Source organism: Oxyura jamaicensis, unplaced genomic scaffold (assembly GCF_011077185.1).
Source record: "Oxyura jamaicensis isolate SHBP4307 breed ruddy duck unplaced genomic scaffold, BPBGC_Ojam_1.0 oxyUn_random_OJ135, whole genome shotgun sequence".
Classification (NCBI taxonomy): domain Eukaryota; kingdom Metazoa; phylum Chordata; class Aves; order Anseriformes; family Anatidae; genus Oxyura; species Oxyura jamaicensis.
The window spans coordinates 1-2159 of record NW_023305674.1 but is presented as its reverse complement, the minus strand read 5'-3'; the positions used below and the strand labels follow the sequence as shown (position 1 = coordinate 2159).

The 2159-nt window shown below is 49.7% G+C and overlaps 1 protein-coding gene across 1 annotated transcript; it reads right to left on the bottom strand.

Annotated features, from left to right (window-relative positions):
- Positions 1–1111: 1111 nt before the first annotated feature.
- Positions 1112–2047, bottom strand: LOC118158770 (olfactory receptor 14J1-like). The gene has a single exon (XM_035313453.1). The coding sequence runs from the start codon at positions 2045–2047 to the stop codon at positions 1112–1114; it is 936 nt and encodes a 311-aa protein (XP_035169344.1).
- Between the last annotated feature and the right edge of the window lie 112 nt (positions 2048–2159).

Below are 2159 nucleotides of genomic sequence, written 5' to 3'. Positions count from 1 at the left end.
AGTGACCTCAGCTGCTCCTTGTATGGCCATAAAAGGAAGGGATGCCATCCAAGGGGACCTGGACAGGCTCAAGAACTGGGCCCATGTGAACCTCATGACATTCAGCAAGTCCAAGTGCAAGGTGCTGCACCTGGGCCCGGGAAATCCCAGACATGAGGCTAGGCTGAGAGAAGAACTCATTGAGACCAGCCCTGCAGAGAAGGACTTGGGGCTTCTGCTCAATGAAAAGCTCAACATGAGCCACAAGTGTGTGCTGGCAGCCCACAAGGCCAACTGTAGCCTGGGTTGCATCAAAAGAGGAGTGCCAGCAGGTGGAGGCAGGTGGTTGCCCCCCTCTGCTCTGCCCTTGTGAGGCCCCACTTGGAGGCCTGTGTCCAGCTCTGGAGCCCCCAGCACAAGAAGGGGGTGGGCTGTTAGAGTGGGTCCAGAGGAAGGTCACAAAGATGATTAAGGGGCTGGAGCAACTCTCCTATGATGAAAGGCTGAGAGAGCTGGGGCTGTTCAGCCTGGAGAAGAGAAGGCTCTGGGGTGATGGCATTGCAGACTTTCAATACTTAAAGGGTCTTAGAAAAGGGATGCAGAAGGACTCCTTACTCAGGTAGATAATAAGAGGACAAGGGGAAATGATTTTAAATTAAAAGAGGGGAGATTCAGATTAGAGGTTAGAAGGGAATTTTTCACTCAGAGGATAGTGAAGCACTGGAGCAGGTTTTCCACAGATGTATTGGATGCCCCATCCCTGCAGGTCTTCAAGGGCAAGTTAGATGAAGTCCTGAGAAACCATGATCTACTGGCAGGTGTCACTAACTATGGTAGGGGGTTGGAACTAGATGATCTTTGAGGTCCTTTCCAGCTCAGGCCATTCTATGATTCCATGATTCTATGACTGGTTACAAATAATTTTAAAACTTGGTATGCAGGAGGACAAGAATAACATTATTTCTATCAAGATAAATTTCTGTTAAAATAGTCATAAAAATATACTAATAGGAATCATACTATCAGTTTCCCAATTAACCAGCTAGTCCTGTTAGGATTATTTCTAATATGACTTTTTGATAATAAGTATAATGACAAAAATGATATGCTAATAATCACAATAATGAAGTCGTTATTGATGATGAAGAAGCTTGTATAGAAATATTTTCCTCACTGCATATTTGAGCTCCTGGTTCCTCATGCTGTAGATGACGGGGTTCACTGCTGGAGGCACCACCGAGTACAGAAAAGACACCACCAGGTCCAGCGACTGGGAGGTGATGGAGGGAGGCTTCAGGTAGGCAAACAAGCCAGTGCTAACAGTCATAGAGACCACGGCCAGGTGAGGGAGGCACGTGGAAAAGGCTTTATGTCGGCCCTGCTCAGAGGGCATCCTCAGCACCACCCTGAAGATCTGCACATAGGACACCACAATGTAAACAAAACAAAGAAATACTAACAAAAGAGTAAAGACAAGTGCCCCAACTTCCCTCAGGTAGGCATCTGAGCAGGAGAGCTTGAGGATCTGGGGGATCTCACAGAAGAACTGGTCCACAGCATTGCCTTGGCAGAGGGGCAGGGAAAATGTAGTGGCCGTGTGCAGGACAGCACTGAGAAAGCCACTGCCCCAGGCAGCTGCTGCCATCTGGACACAAGCTCTGCTGCCCAGGAGGCTCCCGTAGTGCAGGGGCTTGCAGATGGCAACGTAGCGGTCGTAGGACATGATGGTGAGAAAGGAAAACTCTGTACCAGCCAAGGAGACAAAAAGAAAGACCTGTGCAGCACATCCTTGATAGGAGATGGCCCTAGTGTTCCAGAGGGCATTGGCCATGGCTTTGGGGAGAGTGGTGGAGATGCAGCCCAGGTCAAGGAGGGCAAGGTTGAGGAGGAAGAAGTACATGGGAGTGTGGAGGCGGTGGTCGCAAGCTACGGCGGTGACGATGAGGCCGTTGCCCAGGAGGGCAGCCAGGTAGATGCCCAGGAAGAGCCCAAAATGCAGGAGCTGCAGCTCCCGCTTGTCTGTGAATGCCAGCAGGAGGAACTCGCTCACAGAGCTGCTGTTGGGCATTTGCTGCTTATGGCCATGGGGTCCTGCCCAAGCAGGAAAAACACAGTAAGAAAACACAACTGAATTATCTGACAAGGACTAATTCAAGCACACGTTTGGCAAGTCCCTTTCA

Coding starts and splice junctions, on each gene's coding strand:
- LOC118158770 (XM_035313453.1), bottom strand. CDS start 2,047: ATGCCCAACAGCAGCTCTGTGAGCGAGTTCCTCCTGCTGGCATTCACA.